General features: G+C 35.5%; 2 protein-coding genes across 2 annotated transcripts in view; one reads left to right on the plus strand and one right to left on the minus strand.

The window, feature by feature from the left end:
- The window catches only part of LOC106111270 (mediator of RNA polymerase II transcription subunit 26-like), a 9,210-nt gene extending 6,282 nt beyond the window's left edge, over positions 1-2,928 (plus strand). The window contains exon 9 of the mRNA XM_013293296.1: positions 2,915-2,928. Coding sequence (XP_013148750.1) covers positions 2,915-2,928 — 14 coding nt within the window. The remainder of the gene's footprint in view (positions 1-2,914) is intronic.
- A 3,115-nt stretch (positions 2,929-6,043) lies between these two features.
- LOC106111424 (mucin-5AC) overlaps positions 6,044-17,591 on the minus strand; it is a 29,217-nt gene continuing 17,669 nt past the window's right edge. Inside the window, exons 2-14 of the mRNA XM_013293513.1 lie at positions 14,002-14,104; positions 13,401-13,546; positions 12,791-12,929; positions 11,926-12,036; positions 11,504-11,555; positions 10,830-10,969; positions 10,244-10,341; positions 9,541-9,689; positions 8,676-8,779; positions 7,898-8,028; positions 7,477-7,707; positions 6,827-7,045; positions 6,044-6,301 (exon numbers count right to left, since the gene is read on the minus strand). Coding sequence (XP_013148967.1) covers positions 6,152-6,301; positions 6,827-7,045; positions 7,477-7,707; positions 7,898-8,028; positions 8,676-8,779; positions 9,541-9,689; positions 10,244-10,341; positions 10,830-10,969; positions 11,504-11,555; positions 11,926-12,036; positions 12,791-12,929; positions 13,401-13,546; positions 14,002-14,086 — 1,755 coding nt within the window. The 5' untranslated portion in view covers positions 14,087-14,104 and the 3' untranslated portion in view covers positions 6,044-6,151. The remainder of the gene's footprint in view (positions 6,302-6,826; positions 7,046-7,476; positions 7,708-7,897; positions 8,029-8,675; positions 8,780-9,540; positions 9,690-10,243; positions 10,342-10,829; positions 10,970-11,503; positions 11,556-11,925; positions 12,037-12,790; positions 12,930-13,400; positions 13,547-14,001; positions 14,105-17,591) is intronic.

Here is a 17,591-nt window from a genome sequence, read left to right on the forward strand (position 1 = left end):
CCCCGCGGCCGCTCGACCAAAGCCCGTTGTCTCGCTGTGTTCCAAGTGTCCTTACGTTAGTTTTAAGGGTAACCGATGTATATAGAAGTGTTGGTTAGTCCGTGTGAGCGCTCGAATATGTACATACAGTGTAAGTTAGTGAATGTAGTTAGGAATGAAATGTGCGGGGACGTCGACGCGGTGTCCGGTTCGCGCCGATGTGTTTTTAGTCACGTATTTATTTTTTAATCGTTTATAAGTGGAGGCGTCGTTCTCTCAGTTGTGATACCGCGCAGTGCTGCCGCCCTGCTCTATACATTCTCAGCTCCGCTCCACAAATATCGTAAATGAAAGACAAAAATATCTAGACTGTTGCATATTGATTTATCTTGTTACCGAATGTGATTTATGAAGAGAAATTAGGTAAATAATAATAGGAGTTCCAATTGTATATTATACATATATATTGCTGTCATGGAGTCGAGTGTTGGACAAAGTCATTTATAACTGAAATTGTAATTATTCTGTGACTACAACAGACTGTTCCAAAATATATCTACCTTAAGTGCTCTAATCAAAGAAAAAGGGTAATTAAAATATAACGCCTACATATGGGCTAGGAAAGTTATTACCAGCTTCATGTTGCAATAATTTGCGTTAAACACGCGCAGGGCTGGCAACAAAACGTTTAACCTGTGATGTGTCAAATAATTTAAAAAAACATTAAAAAGCATATATTTTCCTAAAACTACAATAAACATTTTCCAATTGCTTTCGATGAACTGTGATAATTTTTGAATGTAGACAGAAATTACGATTTATATTATGCATTTAGTTGGTTGCCAGCCCTGCGTTACGTCAAATGTCGAAGTTTTTTTTTTAATTTTGTTCAGCGGGCAAAGGTTTTTGTACCTTTGAGGCTGTGCTCCGAGCTTAAAAGTAATTATTTTTGTATACGTGATGCGCCGCGCCTAAAGTAAGTCTCGATATTCTTTGAGTTTTTTGTTACATGAGTACAATTGTTAAGAGACGTGCCAATAAGTCAATGTTTAATGGATTCATACATAATTATATAGAAAATGTACAATAATTAATGTTTCACGGCTGAAATATGTTTAAAAAAACATTGTTCTTTTTTCAAAATGTGAAAAAAGTTTTTGCATAATTTTTTCGGTTGAAACTTGAGGAAAATATTCTTACTGGCCATTAAAATACATTACAAATGTTGGGTTTATTGCAATATATGTAAATTTTAAAAAATAATTGTTTGTTCTTTATGCATTTCTCAAGAATCAAACATATTGTAAAATTTTAGTATGATTTATAAAAGAAGTTTCTAGGTTGTTTTTTTCCTTGTATTTAAATTGTCATACAAAGTTTATCCAAAACAAAATATAAACTTTCTGAAATTATATAAGCCCTTTTGATTATAAGGGTAGGCAGAAATTATGAATCTGTTTTTTGCTCAATTTTGATATCATCACAATCTCTTTCTATTATACTTCTGAAAACTTGTAGGCACCTTAGTTATTCTATGTAACAATGTTGAATATAAAATTTTAATTATTGCATATTTGGTCATGTTTAAAGATTTATCAAGAGTTTTATGTGGTATTTATGCTGGTACAAATGTTGCTCACATACTAAAAGAATCACAAAAAAGAAAATACACATATTTGGGATAGAATTGTTATCAGAGTCTTATATATAACCTAAAAACATATTTTGCTGTAATAAGGTTGTTTAGGACAAAAGCATATTAATTTTTTGAATGTCAAAGAAATAGACATTCCTCATAGTAAAACAAACTTATCTGGTCTGGAAAATGACACAAAAAACACTTTATTGAAGTATTCTGTGTCATTTTTAAGCCTGGATTATATTTTTGATATTTTTTGATAGAACTAACCGCGATAATGGCGGCAATAAAGGCTATATAAGTTTGTTTGACTATTGACAGCTGGCAAGACTGAAATATTACAAAAAGCCTTTTTTTCTTTATTTGGCTTATATAGAAAATTACCTGAATCCGATATTTGTTGCAATGGTAAGGCTATTAAATTAAAAATAATGTTATAGAAGCAAACATTTTTTTTAAAAAAGCTAGAGTAAGTCACAAACACAACCTTTTGCGACCACAAAATATTGTATGATGTAACAATTCATAATAATTGCTTTTTGCTTTCTTAGTGCCAAAAAGATAGTTTTTAAGTTAAGTGGTTGTTTCTGTCTTGTGAGATTGAGTTCAGAAAAATAGTCTATGCAGTAATAAAATGAGAGTGTAATACTAGCTTTTTCTCGCGACTTCGTTCTGATCTGAGCCAGGAGCAAGCAACAGCAAGTTTAAAATAGAATTTTACTGTTTGACGCACATTTCATGGCCTATTAACATCTCTTGGACAATTTAATTATTCATTTAATATGAAAATTACGGTCAAATGAGATTGAATTCTTGTTTTTTTTGGTTGTATTAAGTTTAAAATTGCGTTTTATGTCAGTATTAGTAATGAAAGTGTCAAATGTTTGTCAGTCGTTTAATTTCTTTTGTTACGATTGGTGCTAATTTTAAAACATACAGTGGAACCTGAATAAGTTTGAGTCTAAGGGACCTTGATATTTTTCACACTTATTTTTCTCTCTTATGGAGTCTCTTGCTTATGGATATGGTCCTTCGAGCAGGATAATGGCTGGTTTAGAGTTTCACACTTATCCAGTTTCGACTGTTGTTTTTTTGTTGTAATTTTTACAATGGTTATTAAATGGACATTATTGAGTAAAATTAAAATTGATTATTCTAATTTGATGTGGTTTGTGAATTTTGTCATCACATTTGCTTTAGGTTGTCATACTTTTTATATGAAAACGTAATAGTTATGCAATATTAGTGTTTTTTTTGTCTTTTGTTTTTGTGAAATAATTGTTATGTAATTCACAGCGCTGGCGCATTGAAGCTGTACAGTTTTACATTGCTAATAGTAGAATTTCACTGCCGTGACTTTTTTGCGTACTATTCCTTCCATATAAGACAAAATATTGACTAAGGGCCCATTAAGACAGGCCGAAGAGTGGAGCAGATTTTACAAATTAAATTGAGCCTTAAGCAATTGTAACAAGGTTTAAATTTACTGTACGGGTCATTTTTATAATTGTTCATGACTTGTAGAGTTTTAAACCTTATGTCTTTAGAATAAAGCTCGATTTTATTTGCGATGTAATTCCGCTCTACTCTGCCTCGGTCTGTCTGAATGGACGCTTACAATTTATAATTGTCACAGTAGTGGAATTCTGTGGTAATGTTTTATTATCTGTATTTATAAATTCACAAATAGGAACTTAGTTGTGTTTTCTGTAGCGTGGTTTGTTATTTCTCTGTAAAAATGAATCCATTAAACTTGACGTAAGTGATAGGCGCGGCGCGCCGGGCGCAGAGCTTGTAGTCGGAGACCTACCCGCAGACTGCCTTGTTGGACTTGATCCGAAGTTTTGGTAAAATATAAAAGCAAAATATATGTGTTTTTATTACGATATACTGTTTTATTGCTCCTCCTGGTGACTTCGATGTCTACTCCTTTTATAACCACAAACAGACATTAAAAATATATAGACGAGGCATACTCAACATTTTTTCGGCAGTGTATTTTGAAAAGTATTATATATCAGTTGTCATTACTACGCCACCTCGTGTCGTGGTTTCGACATGTAATAAATCATTTTCCAAATTTTAATAAGCTCCAGAAATAATGGTTTTGAGGATCTGACAATAGATGTCGTGTGTTGCTAATGTCTCTTAATTTTTATATAACTAGCTTTCGCTCGCGACTTCATCTTAAATCAATCTCAAATTAGAAAAAAAGACAAAAGCAAGTAGCCTATGTGTTCTTCCAGACAATCCTCTACATCTATACCAAGTTTCATCAAAGTGCTCTATCATCCATCCATCCGTCTAAACTTTCGCATTTATATTAGTATGATAATTAAAATTGAACATTTACTCGCTATTACGATCGCAGTTAAATTACAAATTATTGTTCTATTTCAAAACCGTTCGTCAAATTAAAATTTAAACAGAGTTCAAAAATCTTTTAACTCATACTATCTGTTTAAAAACTGTAATGTGAATGTACAGACGGTTGCAAAAATACGATTCAAATTTGTTTTGATGTTGAGTTTACAACACCCCGAATATTTTGACATATGTTTCACAAAAAAACAAACTAAAACAGCATAAGAAAATGATTGTTTCAATATGAATAGAGATAGTCTTTTCGAGATATTATAATAAATGTTAAATTATTAGCAAACTTTAAAACCCTCTAGCATCCAAACGAAGCAACTTTGTGTAGAGGTGAGGGGTGAAATCGTCATATTTTCAACAAAATCTGTGATAGTCCATTGTACACATTTTTCCTGGACACTATATAAGATTCTCTTTTGCCTCAAACTACCAAAGTAACCAACTTGAACCAAAAAGACTGATTTAATTTTTGTTTTTTTTTTTAATTATCTGGCATCTAACATTGTATGAATCGGACATAACTTATTAGGAAGAGGATCAAAGGTAGAAAATGAAAAAAATACATTACAGTTAATAAAATTTATTTATAATTAAAATATTCCACATTATTGTTACATTACATTGCGGTTATTAAATGGCACTTATATGTTTTATTTGTTTAATTCTGGATTTCACTGGAAAAAAGAGCCCAATAAGCTAAACTTTTTCTTAACCCTGAGCAACTCAAATTTTATTTTCCATTTTTTTAGAGATTTTTCGATACACAAACATTTAAAATGTTAGTATTTTATAAAATATTTTACATCGAATAAAACTTTATATATAATTTACAAAATATAAGTGAAATTTGTGATTAAATAAATATCATCAAATGATATTAAATTATTATAAAAAATGTATATAGTCAATATTAATAAGTTTTCATTTCTTTGTCAAAGAAAAACAAACATTTAGACATAAAAAGTATATAATTATTATTACTTTTAAAAGCAAATATTAAAAAAAAATCCCAATATGCATTTTCAAGGACCAAGTCCTTATGCTTGTTTTTTAAGTTACATAACAAAATGTTTTAATAATTTGAGATTCTAAATTATTTTACAAACTGACTTAACTTATATTAATAATATCAAATGCGTATTAAAAAAAGAAAATTGTAACATTTTAAAACTTAATTTCATATTTGACAATTTGGGTAAAATAATAATAATTTTTTAATATTTATTTATGTAAAAAAGATGTTTAAACCGAGACTGGATGTTAATTCTAACCTCAAATTTTCATACCCAAATTGTCTTGTAATCACTTATTACATAAAAAAACCTATCTAGCATTTCATTGGTGTTTTAAGAAAAAAAAATTGTCTGCGTTTGTAATAATTAAAATAAAATATCTTTATAAATACAATCTCCCTTCAAACATACCATATTTTATAAAAAAAGTATGTATTGCCTTGTTTCTGATAAAAAGATTTTTTAGTTTTCCTTGCAATAAAATCACGAGAAAATAAGACCCCTAAAATATACCTATTGTAATAGGTCCGGACACTCTCAGTGTTAGGGCGACCGCCCAGGGCGGTAGCGAGGGGCGTTACTCTGTTAATTACATTTGAAACTAAGTTTGTTATCCCCAAAGTATAGTAAAAAGGCTGGGTTATCTCGCCCTGGGCTAGTTCGATCGGTAGTTTCCGGATTTCCAAGTAATCTATGTTTTGTTGCAATTTATAATCGAACTCAATAAGAATGAAAAAATAATTTAATGTTTATGTAATTTATTGGCTATAAAATTAAAGTTTTAATTCATATACATGTCTATTTTAAAAAAGATTTATTTCTAAGTTTTTGGTCTAAGGTAAGTTATCTAAGATTGTGGTCGAGCGAGGAATTAAGAATGCACTGCGTTGTCTAATAGAGTAAAGTCTATACTATTATAAAGAGGAAAGATTTGTATTTTTGTATGTATTGAAATAATTCAAAAACTAATGGGCCGATATCAAAAATTCTTTCACCATTAAAAAGCTACGTTATCAGTAACATATACTATGATTTTTTTATTTCACATGGACGAAGTCGCGAGCAACAGCTAATTATTTATATAGAAGTTATAATTTCATTTCTATTGAATTCGACGATATTTTTGTCACATTTATGTGTCAGTTTACAATATGACGCACGGCATAGCGCAGCAGAGGGGTAGGCAGACCGGCACTGCAGTCTTCTTCTCGTAGTGCTTCTCCTTGCTGCGGGCGCCTGACTCGTACTCGTACATGCCGCGGCCTGACGCGTACGCACCGCCGCCTTGCATCGCCTGTGTCAAATATTTGTTAAACAAGACTTGACGACCGCCCTGGGCGCCCTGGGCGCCTGGATAGGGCGTTACAGGAATTACTCTAACATCTTAGTCTCAAGTCAAGATACAAAAGAGGGCGCCCATGACCATAAAGGGGTATTGGAGGACAATTATGATATTTTTTGTTCCGCCCTTCTTATAAACATGCTGCCCTACCTTATTTTTGACTCTTAATTACACGTGAGGAAGCCGCAGGTATTTCGCCCAGGGCGTTAGTAGAGCTAAAATCGGTACTGATAGACGTTTTTGTACGAATTAATTCGTAATCGTTTATGGTCCTTCGAGCATGATTTTAAATTTAGGCTTTGGTTATCCAATATATTTTTATATAACAACAAACAAGAGTAGTTTTAATTACATTTATGGTTAATTAATTTTCAGTCTATGTTTTATGTAAAAACAAAATTTCGAAGAACTATGAAACCAAAAATTTTTGGACGTTTTTCTCTTTGAGAATACCTAAAAAAATTAAAAAACACTCACGCTAGCTTCATATCCCGCGACTTCCTTCTTAGGCGCGAAGGGCGTGTGTCCGGGCGGGTAGTAGACAGCTGGACCGGCGACGTTCTTACTGGAGCCTACAGGCGCGGGCTTCACGCCAGCTGCGGGCGCGGGGGTGGGCACGCTGACGTGGGAAGTGTCGCGTGTCTCTCTCGTTGTCTCCACGCGACGACGCACACCTTCATTCTGAGTGGGGAACCTCTGGAAGTGGAATGTGATGGTGAATGTGACGGTTATTTATAAATCTGTGTATATTATGTACTCACATAAATAATGTTATTATCACACTATTACACAATACATAAAATTTCTACCCAAACTAATATATAGTAGATATCTACTAGCTATTGCTCACGACTTCGTCCAGGGGTTATAAAAAAAACTTAACCCATGTTAATGATAACGTAACGATATAAAAACTAAGTATAACGTAACGATAATAGTGAAAGAATTTTTAATAACTCCCCTAATAGTTTTTGAGTTATTTCAATACATACAAAAATACAAATCTTTCCTCTTTATAATATCAGTATAGATTACTATTATTTTATTTACATATTTAAATAAATATATTGCAATAGTAACATTTCACAAAATAAATACTGAGCAAGGATAAAATAAAGTTTACTTACAGCTTCAGGGAAGTCAGCGAGGAGGTCATCCAGCCTCTTGGGCGGCTGCTGCTCCGCGGGGGAGGGCGTGTGCGGGCGCGGGAAGGGCGCCGGGGAGGGCGCGGGGGAGGGCGAGGCGTGCCTGTGGGGGGCGTGGGGGGCGTGCGGGGCGTGCGGGGCGTGCGGGGGCGGGCTGAGGGTGGAGTTGTGCGAGGAGTAGCTCGTCTCAGAGTATTTGTATGTTGTTGGACCCTGGAAACAGAAATAACGAAATTAAATGCAAGAGTGCAGATGGATAGTTGTTTGTTAGAGTTTGTAGCCTAAACGGCTGAACGGATTTCGATGAAATTTGGCATAGAAGTCCTCTAAGTAGAGGATACTTTTTTTTAATTCCTCGCGAAGGGAATAGCGGGTGAAAGCTAGTTATAAAAAATAGACTTACATAAGGGCCGTGTCCATTGTGCGGCTCTGCGGGCAGCACGTGGGGTGCGTGGGGTCCGTGGGGTCCGTGGGGTGCGTGGGGCTCGTTGGCAGGGCTCGGGTACACCATACGTTCATTAGTAGTTGTATTTTCTGTAATACAATTAAACATTTAAGGTTTATTTTTAAGTTTGTTTCAAAATTATTTATCTAGAACAGTGAATAGCGTCTTAACACTAGGCTCTAGGGATTATTTCCAATCGTCACCTTGCTCTGTCCCCACGTGGGGACAGATGAGCATAAAAGGTTTCATCCGTCCTACCTTTTACGAAGAGGGGCCGTTGGATTTTATTTTATATCTCAATGGTTCCATTTGTCACGTTATTAGTGATAGTAGGACTAAAAGGTGGGACGGATGAAACACCCTTTTACGACAAGGGGCCGTTGGAACTTATTTTCCATCTTAATGGTTCCATCTGTCACGTTATTAGTGATAGTGGGACTAAAAGGTGGGACGGAAGAAACTTTTTATTCATCTGTCCCGACGTGGGGACAGAGCGGGATGACGGTTGGAAATAAACCTGCTCTAGGCCCATCTAGTAGAAGCCAGGGTTCTTCCATCTTAGTGCTTGTTATTCAGTACATACGATAATATGAATCAAAAGTAGTTTGCAATAAAAAAAATGTGAATTCTCATTTAATTACTATGGATTCTAATATTTTAATTTTCCCTAAAGTGTTATGTATCTTTTTTATCGTTTTACGCAGTCGATAGTTCCCCAGTTAGTTTACAAACTGACCGTCAGAGAGGTGCGTGCGGCTGTAGTGCAGGCGCGTGTTGCAGTGCGCGCAGTACTGGCAGCCGGGCGCGGGGGAGCCCTCCCCTGGACGAGTTAGCGTCGTACTGAAATATAATTTATTTGAAAATACATCAAAAACGTTAAATAATACTATTTTAACATAAAAAAAGAATATATTATTGCATTTTTAAAGAAAAATTGATATTAGTAATTTGGTCCTTCAAGTCGGATATTTCCTTTAAGAGAGTTTTACAAACTATGTCAGATAAATTTGTTAAGTATGCAGAAGTATCAATTTCAGAATATCTATACTATTATAATAAATCGTAAACACACACTTCTTTGTTACCTAAGATGTCAGCAGTTACAGCATATTTTTGAATATATCTTTTTTTAATAAAAAGCCTTACACTTAAGTCACGCTTTAGGCTATATATTTTCACGCTATTAAACTTAGGGGGCAAATATTTTGGATAAAAACCCTTATGTGGGAAAGAAACCATAAGTTGCTGCCAACATCAAGAAAGGAAGATTGCCAAGGTTTGTCGTGTCATGTCATTTTGACATTTGCTATTGATAATAAAAATAAAATTTTCATAATTTAATACGGATGACGTCGCACGGGAACAGATAGTTATGTAATAACTTAGAGCGCACATCTTTGACTAAACTATAGCACAAGTGTTTAGTGTCGCTTTGATTCCTTTTATACTCGAGTTTTAGTTGTGCAACTAAACAATTGTCTGCGAAACAATCGACTATCGAACAACAGTTGTGCGATAATCAAAGTGCTTCCGTCTTATGGTCCTTGGAGCCGGATTTCCAACTTTTGTAAACTTAATTAAGTTAGTATGTTTATACATACGTGCGATGTGTGTCATTCGACACATAGGTGTGTGTGTCCGCGTGCGCGGGTATGGGCACACTGGCGGGGTCCGTGTCCGCCGGCACCTCGTACGTGTACGTCTTCACTGTGGTAGTTACCTTATTCATTGGTGTACTACCACGTGGCAACTGAACATGAAATTAAAAAGTTACAGTATTTATGAATGTCACTATTGAGGAGCAAAACCCCTCCCCCCCTCTAAAGTTAATCACAATAAGTATTAGAATTATTATCTACCCTACTTTATCCTACTCCCGTAGGGCAAACCGGACTTTCGTCCTCGAAATAACGCTGTCATCCGTTATCTCAGTCACTCTCTTCTTGATCATGTCACCTTTCAATCCATCCATCTCTTTCTACGTCTACCTCTACCCAAGTATTATTTTTAGAATACCAAGAATAAGCAAAGAATTGAGAACATTTTTCACTGCAATGAACGATGAACGAAGTACGAACTAATTTCTTGAACTAGGTAAGTCTTTGATGGTATTGAAAGAGATGGATGGATTGTGTGAAAGGTGACATGATCAAGAAGGGAGTGATGATAGAGTGCTTTGGAGGACGAACACCTGGTGCGCCCTACGGGAGTAGGATAAGGTAGGGGAGATGATGATAAGTCTTTGATAGTACTCTTCCAACTGGGAAATATAACAGGTAATTATGACACTAAGGTTGTACTCACAGTGCCTGTGGTGCCAGGCTGGTGGCAATGCGTGCAGACTGGGGCTGGCACCTGCAGCGGCGCCGGCGCTGGCACCACGGCCGGCACCACGCGGGACTCTGTGAATTATGGATGCAGATCATGATGTAGTCTGAACAGACTTAAACATAGTAAGGTCAAAGAGCGGGCGCACACCTTTGACTAAATTATGACACAACACTTGTGCGATTGTTTAGTTGCACAACTAAGAATCGAGTAGTGAGCGCACCTCCATATAAGCTCGTAGGAATCAAAACGAGAATAGTTGTGCGATAGTTTAGTCAAAAGTGTGCGCATGCTCTTATTTGATTAAGTATGATTGTTATTTTAAAAGAAAATAATAATTACTTGCGATGTCATCGACGAGTAATGAATAAAAAAACTTAAGTAACCAATGTGTCCTTCCAGATTGTTCTATATGCATGTATGATAGTACATATTTCTATTAAAAATACATGCACCCAATAATTAACACGATTATTAGGGGCAAGGAAATCCAAGCGAAAGTAGACTCTTACAATATGTAGCCAAGGCCCACTTTAGGTTGACAACCTAGCTTATATCCTACCAGTTTTCTCCTCTCTATACATCTGCTGTCGCAGTTCAGCAGCACGTGTGACTGTCGGCGCAGGGCTGGAGCCCCAGGACTCCACGCGCTCCTCGTGCTTCAACGTAGAGTATCCACTAGACGGCGCCTTTGCTGGTGTACTGAGGGTAGTTTGAGATTATACGCTTAAAGGCGGGAAACGCTGTAGTTCAGTGAGTTCTATAAGTACAAGGTAAGGATGGGATGGAATTGGTGTGGAATGGGACGGGATGGTAGGGGAAATATCTTATACTTGATTAAAGACAGGCAACCCAAATGTATATGGCCATCGTCTTCACCTAAATGTTCCTTCCGCTCGTTTGTCCCCTTCTCTTATAAAAATGTATTTTCATAGAAATTCGAGAAAAATGTTATCTACTAGTCAATGTCGTACTTAAATTACACTTAGCAAGTTACTAAGGGGAGTTTTAGTGTTTAATATAAAGAAGCAATTGAGTACGGTATTTGATTATTAACTTTCCAACATTTAACTATAGGTGTGATCGTGGTCAGGGGCTTATTTTAAAAACCATAAAAAAAAATTACCACATTAATCCATCTTCATGAAAGCGTCAGAACAGTAATATGAGATAAATACTTTTAAAATCATTGAAATTGAGCAGAGTTTGGAATCTTTAATTAAAATTTAGACCTACCCTCGCCTGTAGTCAAAGGACGTACTTTCAGCGGTATCTGAAGTATAACCACCTGGAATTAAAAAAAAGTTGTATATAAAAGTTGTACAGTTGTATATATTAAATTTCAACAAACACTGAGAGAGTTTTTTTCTAAAACTACCGTCATATTCTTTCTGGCTGTATATCTTCATGTTTTTGGCTTATTGACTTTTCGCTATAGTGCTATATTTTGGACTTTGTCAAATTCGTTTCGTAAGTAATCAAATAAATCGAACTTATTTTTATCGGCTATAACTTAATGCAATAAAATATTTCAATAAATTGTAAAATGCATGATTGTGTTGAAACATCGTTCCATCCCTCTCACATTCCCTTTCAAAAACAGAGACAAAATGCTTTAACACAAATACTGCAGTGTAAGGGAATATCTATATACTCACTCTTGTACAATTGACGTTCTTGATCCTTCTGCAAATCATCCAGAAGAGAATCCAACTCTTCAACATTCTGAGTCATTTCCTTAGTCACTTTGGTATTCACTTTGGAATAACCTAAAAGAGAAGGAGAAGGGAAATTTGATTTTTTTTTTATTTAAAATATAACGTGGCAAACGAGCAAGCGGCCACCTGAATCCACCGAAATGCAAAACGACCGCCGCCCATAAACATCCGCAATTGCAGATGCAATGCCTACCCTTAATTGACGGAGGAGGAGACACACACAAAGAGGACATTTCCCCTTCCTATGTCCGTCCCCTTAACCGTCAAATTCACTTATCCTTCCCATCCTTTCATCTCCAGTAAAAGGTAGAAAGAGAAAGAGACGAAAATTAGGCCTCCGGCACCACACTCATCAGATGTAACGCGGAATTGCTTCCACTTCACGCCTGTCTTCTGTATGGTCGCGGTATTGCTAGGGACGAGCCGGCCCAATCGTGCGAAGATGTTAGAGCGGGCTCTACCACTGTTACATATTTTACTATAGCAACGTTCTCTGTTACACGACTGTCCCACTTTACCGATGTAGTTTATAGCAGGACCATAAAGACAAGTGTAAGGTAATTCTGCATTTTATTCAGATTAAGTTAAATTCAGTACTATCGCCTTTTCAAGAAGAGTAGATGTTTAGAAGGAGGAATATATCATTTCTGGTCATCCTATCCTCTGTCCTTCAAAGCTAAGCAACGCTAATAAACACTCAGATGTTTCTCAAAGGGATAAAAAAATAGGCAAGAGCTATTGATCCTTAAGAGATCTTCATCTTGAAGCCACTCATTATAAAAGAAATAATATAGAGGATAATTACCAGGAGATGTGCCAGTTGTCTCATAGTTATATGTCCGAGTGCCAGTGGTAATAGCAGGTAATTCCCTTTCCTCTTTCTCGTAGTAATACGAACTACTTTCTGAAGACTTCGGTAAACTTCTTGCAGGAATCGTGTATTCCTGGAATATTGAAAGATCTCGGTTATTTGCGAAAGATCTAACAAACGAGTTCGCAAAGTAGTCAAGGGAAAAGGGCATCCAGGGTCAGTAGGTAACAACGATATATAAAGTTGAGGGTTTACAAGTTAAAGAAGAAATATAGGAGCAGGCAGCATTGGTTCCCAAAATTAGTCGAAATTTGAAAAGATTGTAAAAGAAAATTCTGGGAAAATCCGATCTTCAGTCTCAAAACTGGAGTTATGTCTGATTGTGGGGTGTTTTGGCTAATGTTGTTTTACAGCATTTTTTATTAGAATATGCATTTTGTTTTATACCTCTATGACAGGAACAGAGGAAGCACACCTTCGACTAAAGAATCGCACAGCTGCTGTAAGATTATCGGTTGTTTAATCGAAACTAAAAATCGAGCTATGCTTTAAAGGTAACTACTATGTGTTAGGTTATGTGTGGTTAGGTTTTGTGGGGCCTCACCTCAACAGTATGGTAGTCCTTCCGATCGTATTTGCCACCAGGCAGCTTCTCTTCTTTGTACTCATAGTGGTACTCCCGGGTACCAGTACCGCGGCCCAGAGAGTCAAGTTTACTGCCTTTAGGTAGGAGCTCGGATTTCATCATATCTGTAAATAATGAGTGATTATATTTAATGACTACTGTGTTTTAGCAACTAACTTACCAGCAAAGTTTCAAATAGATTTTACCCCACACCATCAGTATTTTTTACAATTAAGAATAGTTTGCATTAGTAACCATTTTACATAGATAATTTTAAGGTACCGTCATTTTACTTAAAGTAATAAATCGATAAAATATCAGTTCTGCTTTAACTTGATGATTTTTTGAGCTTGCTAACTAAATGACGAATTAAATTAACTATCGAGATTGTATTACGACATAATGCGCGGTTCACACTTGGCCAGTACAGGTTAGTAGAGCTCAATAACAGGACTGTCAATAAATTGACACAGTGTGTACGCTGTCACTAGTAATTACATACAAATTTATGACTAGCCGTCACAACTCGTCAACTGTGCTGACCAAGTGTGAACCATGTAAAACAATCTTGATACGTTACCGAATTGTTCGTCGGTGTAAGGCACGGTGCCTCTGCTGGATATCTCCTTGTACTCCTTGTGCTTGCTGTACGATTTCGTCGTCATCTTGATGCCTTATTCGACCTGAAACAAGAACAAAAACATCTGTCAATGACGCCTTAAAAATGAGGGCTTACAACTCTGTAAGAGTTGCAATGCTGAACAGATTGGGCCTTTGCTCAGCTATGTATTTACTGCCCCTGAGGGTAATAAACGCTGATATTCTGCAAATGCCTTTGTGTTCTTCGCACGTCAGTAACAGCAGTTGATAATTAAGAAGAAATTTTACACCATGTGTTACATTCTAAATTTGATAAGCAGCCTAATGTTACTAGGGTATTTTCGCTAGAAATCCACGATAACCGAGGTCATTTGATTCTTACAATTATTTAAAATTCCGACAAAAATTCCCAAAGAAGACTATTACTTATTTTAAAGCATTCATCGTAGGTCAATGTTACTAATCCAAACTAACAAGCCACATCTAAGAAAACACGCTAATTTGTTCTGATCATAACCTATTTCTTTCCGTAGTCAATAAATCGCCCACATTATTCGTTCCTTAGAAGTATCTACTAAATATAATTTAAGTACCTGCCTTGGTTGTGAAAGAATCTATTTTAATTTACACCTTAACTTATAGGAATAAAGTTCATAGTCAATTGAGAAATTAGCCCAAAGATGTACATTTGATAGGAATCTATTGGCGCCATCAAAATGTTAGGGCTGTTAAGGTTCATTTAAATCAATTTAATAATAATATCTCATGAGAGTCTTCATCGTCTAGTTTACTTGTCGTTTAAGATTTATAAGGAGACTAGCTGTTCCCGTGCGGCTTCGTCCACATGAAATTACGAAAATTTTATTTTATTGTTTACATTTGTCAAATTGTCAATAGCAAATGTCAAAATGACATGCATGACAAACCTAAGCAATTTACTTTCTTGATGTTATCAGCAACTTATGGTCTCTTTCCCACATTAGGGTTTCCCAAAATATTTACCCCCCAAGTTTAATGGAGTGAAAATATATAGCCTAAAACGTGACGTAAGTGTAGGGGTTTCTATTAAAAAAAGAATTATTGAAAAATATACTGTAATTGCTGACATCTTAGGCCACAAAGAAGTGTGTGTTTACGCTTTATTATAATAGTATAGAAGTATAGATAAGAGACCATTCCATAGAAAAATGGAATCCATAAAAAAATGATAAGACAGTAATTTCTAAATGATTATTATTAAATTTGATTTAATTTTGTCTAGTTTGACAGTAGTTCTTTTCTCTCTCGTTCGACAACCCTAGCTGATCTGTGAATGGAAAATTAGTGGTCAGTGAAAATGCAACTAGAATCTTACATCCTACGCTTGCAACATTATGCAGCTGGTTTTAGTTTGAATTCGGAGCTTATTTCATTTTGTATCATTTTACAACTACTTATAGAGTTAAACGTCACTTAAATACAACTAGGGTTAACAAATGACTGAAAAAAAAAGAAAAAAAAACTTGTCTCTTACAGAGAGTGAAATAAATACAGGAAGATGTCAACATTAGTTAATTAGAAATTATTAAAGTCTTGTTTCCGTGCGGCTTTTAATTGTAAATGTTCAAATTAAAATGCCAAGGAATACTTTTGTTGAAAAAAAGTCACGATAGCAAACTTGCTTCTTTGCTGCTATCGGCTTGTAGTTTTTGTCCCTTTCTCGAAGAGCTATATTTTTCATTTTGCCCCTAACTTTATTAGCGCGTATATATTATCTGGAGCGTATAGTTAGTGTAATATAAACATACGAGCTTTTGCCCGCGACTCCGTCCGCGTGAAATTAAAAAAAAACAAAAGTGAGTAGCCTATGTGTTCTTCCAGACTATCCTCTACATCTATGCCAAATTTCATCGAGAAACGTTCAGCCGTTTGGGCTGCAAACTCTAACAAACATCCATCCATCTAAACTTTGGCATTTATAATATTAGTAAGATAGATCCCAAAGACAACGTTAAAACAATTGACACTCGAAAAGCAATTTGCGTATTTCTTTGTATGTGTGTACGTGATACCTATGTGTGAGCTTTAAGTCGACATTGGTATGTAAAGTATTTATACAGCTGCAGTCCTCGCGCACCAAATCTGGTAAAGGCTGAGTATGTCACGGCTAAACTACGATCAGAGTACTGACGCGAGATTTTGTCTATAAGACAAATACTACATTTACGAGTAGTATATCTACTACGATATGAACGATCTTTAAGTACAGATATATACATTGAATACAATAAACCAGCGAATTTACTGTTTTTTAAAGGAGTTAACGAGTACCTAAATACCTAAATTTGTCGAAATAGCAACCGCTATGCCAACCCGTAGATTGGCATCAGCATGCACTATTCCATCTTTAATTGATGGATGAAAAAAAGAGGATATTTCCTGCACTTATGCGTCCCATCAGTCAAAAATTAGTGGGAAAGGGAAGGGGACCAAAACCTTAATTTTTATTGGACGACCTAAGGCTGTTTATGATGATGATATAAACTGTCAAGTTCTTTTTTTTTTATAATACGAGGTGGCAAACGAGCAAGCGTGACCTGAATCCACCGAAATGGAAAGCGACCGCTGCCCATAAACATCCGCTATTGTAGATGCGTTGCCTACCCTAATTGACGGAGAAGGAGACGCACATAAAGAGGACATTTCCCCTTCCTATGCATCTCCTTCACCGTCCAATCCACTTTTTCCTCCCATCCTTTCCTCTTAAGAAAAGGGTGGAAAGGAAAAGGGACTAAAATTAGGCCTCCGGCACCACACTCATCAGACGAAATGCGGAGTTCTATCATTGTAATTAAAGTCGATAAATATTTTAATTTAGCTTTAGAGAACTAATTTAGATAGAGAATAATATCCGGTAAGTGAACAACGAGGTGTCGTCAGATACACTTTTGTATGTTAATTATTTTAAAGTCGACAATGAAATTTACATAATCAAAGGCGAAATCAAAGCAATATATTGCAAAGAAAACAAATATATTAAGAGAATAAAATGTATGCGTTAAAAGTTTTGCTAAGGCGGTCAAACAATTACCCAAAAGCCACATTTGGTCAAACATAAATAATAGAAACATGGCGACTGTTACCTATTTGATTTATGTAAATACTAATATAGATTTATTCGGTATCTAAGTCCGTTACTAGTTTGTCCTTAACTACCTCTTTGTGTCGCAATACTTGAAAAATGTATTATTAATACCAACGATATAAGATTTAACTGGTAACGAAATGCGGGCCCAAGATATAGCCTTGCGGTACACCATGACTATTATTGATTCAAACAAATCTCTATAAACTTTTAATTTAAAATTGTGATGTCTCGTATTAATATGCTCCAATCAAATATTCTTTGATTGTATTTAATTGAATTATTTTCAGAATAAAATCAGAAGCCTATAGTCAACTGTGTCAAACGCCTATGCAAGATCATATAACATATAATGCAACTAGCAAATTGATAAAGTTCACGATCTGAATAACACTGCAGTAAAAGTCATGATTGATTAGTTTGAAACGGCGAGAGATCTTTTGATT

Source organism: Papilio polytes, unplaced genomic scaffold (assembly GCF_000836215.1).
Source record: "Papilio polytes unplaced genomic scaffold, Ppol_1.0 DF824169.1, whole genome shotgun sequence".
Lineage (NCBI taxonomy): Eukaryota > Metazoa > Arthropoda > Insecta > Lepidoptera > Papilionidae > Papilio > Papilio polytes.